Genomic DNA, 1,978 nt, shown 5'->3' with positions numbered 1-1,978 from the left:
TGCATTCGTGTAGGCTGCACGAAATTGCTTTTCAAACTCATATATCATTAAGCAATCATACAATTTGTTTCGAGATTTGAAGTCTGCTTTCATCTCTTTCTCAACCTTACTTCTCAAGGCATTATCATATTGTTCAACAAATTGCTTTAAAGTTGTCTTTGAGTTCACATATCCATCAAAAAATGCGTTCATGCTCTCACTTCGTTGTGTAGTCGACATGCCAGCCCAAAAAACATCCTTTACATACGCAGGAATCCACTTGTGTCGCTCACTGTATCATACCCCCAACCAGTCATTATCATCTAGGTTGAACTTACCAATCATCGCTTCCCATTCTTCATCAAATTCATGTTTTGTAAAACAATCATAAACTGCATTTTGCAAAGCAAGCTTGATGGATTCATATTGGGTATATCCTCTTAATTTTTCAGGAATTTTCTTCATGATATGCCATAAGCACCACCGATGTCGAGCTTCTGGAAAGACAACTTCAATGGCATTTTGCATAGCTCTGCACTGGTTTGTTATTATAGCTTTTGGAGGAACATCAGACATACAACTTAACCATTCTTTGAAGAGCCAGACAAATGTTTCAGTGTTCTCATTAGATACTAGCCCACAACCAAGCAAAATTGACTGCCCATGGTGATTAACTCCTACAAACGGAGCAAATGGCATATCATATTTGTTTGTGAGGTAAGTTGTGTCAAATGAAACCACATCCCCAAATGCTTTATAAGTTGCCCTACTCCTTGCATCCGCCCAAAACAAGTTTCGCATGCGACCATCTTCATCGAGGTCAATTGCATAATAGAAGTTCGAATTTTATTGTTGCATCCTATGAAAATAAAGTGCAACTGATTCAGTATCTCCGACCCCAAGCCTCAATCTTCTCATACTCTGAATATGATTCCTAGCATCTTGTTTATCAAATGTTAATGCCTCATACCCCCCTGCTTCAACAACTATAGAATGAAAATTCCTAGCCACCCCTATTCCTGCTTCATCGTTTATTTCTAGTCTTCTCTTCACAAGGGTAAGAATTCACTTATTCATTACAAAATGTCGTGAGTCACTAGGAATCAAGTCATGCGTATGTTCAAGGACAACTGTGGTCAACTTAAATCTTCCATCCTTTTGTAGAGTTGCTCTAACCTTTGCTTTACAGTCAATGAATGATAACAAAGATGGCTCGAGAGGGTGTATTTCTGATCGTTTTGTTCTCTTGCGTGCCCGAGTACATTCAACTCCAAAGTATTTTACTTCCCCATCTTGTCCAATATTCTGTGTTCTATATGCTACAGCAAATCCGACGTGCTTCACATATTTTGCATAAAACGAATATACTTCTTGCTTTAAGCTAAAACACATGCCCTTTATAGGTTCTTCAACTTCACCAATGTCATTTAATGACGGATTGTTTTCCGCGTCTTCAACTTCCTCACTCCTATTCAATGAAGGATTAGTTGAATCAATGTCCATTGAAGTGTGTAGTTCGTGTAGCTTCAAACCAAATAGAAACTAAACTGTAAGTGCATGTATGTGCATTTCAATTTTTCAAACTGAGATGAAATTTAACACTGATATTAATTCAACAACACTGACATTAATTCAACACATTGAGATTAGAAGGTGGTGCATGGCTCGAGGAGGTTGATTCATTTTAACAAACAGAATCAAAAGCAAACTGAAAATCTAGGTTGAGTTAAGTTAATTACAAGGAAATTTATGTTGCGGTGGGGAGTTCAGAAACAAACTGAAAATATATGGTTCAGTTAAGTTGATTACACAGTAAGGGAAGTCCTGATTTTTCATGTGAACTCAAGCAACAAAAAAAATAGGCTAAGTTCTTTATGTGGACTTTCATCAAATAATTGGCATGCATCACTACCATGGAAATGTTTAACAGAGGGCTTGCTTCCAGAACAACCAAATTTTTTTTTTTTTTAACATACACATATCAATAACCAGATGTTCA

At 37.0% G+C, this 1,978-nt stretch overlaps 1 protein-coding gene across 1 annotated transcript; it reads right to left on the bottom strand.

The window, feature by feature from the left end:
• Window positions 1-276: 276 nt before the first annotated feature.
• LOC114294320 (protein FAR1-RELATED SEQUENCE 8-like) lies at window positions 277-1,482 on the bottom strand. The gene is made up of 3 exons (XM_082889068.1): window positions 1,156-1,482; window positions 900-1,026; window positions 277-788 (listed from the first exon to the last, which is right to left on the bottom strand). The coding sequence occupies exons 1-3, from the start codon at window positions 1,480-1,482 to the stop codon at window positions 277-279; spliced, it is 966 nt and encodes a 321-aa protein (XP_082745194.1).
• Between the last annotated feature and the right edge of the window lie 496 nt (window positions 1,483-1,978).

Source organism: Camellia sinensis, chromosome 9 (assembly GCF_055761805.1).
Source record: "Camellia sinensis isolate YWXY chromosome 9, ASM5576180v1, whole genome shotgun sequence".
Classification (NCBI taxonomy): Eukaryota; Viridiplantae; Streptophyta; class Magnoliopsida; order Ericales; family Theaceae; genus Camellia; species Camellia sinensis.
Note: the sequence above shows the minus strand (reverse complement) of the source record. Positions and strands in the feature narration are given on the sequence as shown.

What these genes read in the sequence shown, in the direction of transcription:
- LOC114294320 (XM_082889068.1), bottom strand. Translation starts at nt 1,482, where the DNA reads ATGGACATTGATTCAACTAATCCTTCATTGAATAGGAGTGAGGAAGTT. An exon ending in TCATTGACTGTAAAGCAAAG is followed by an intron (nt 1,027 to 1,155) that starts GTTAGAGCAACT and finishes ACCCTTGTGAAG; the next exon opens with AGAAGACTAGAAATAAACGA. An exon ending in TGCTAGGAATCATATTCAGA is followed by an intron (nt 789 to 899) that starts GTATGAGAAGAT and finishes ACCTCGATGAAG; the next exon opens with ATGGTCGCATGCGAAACTTG.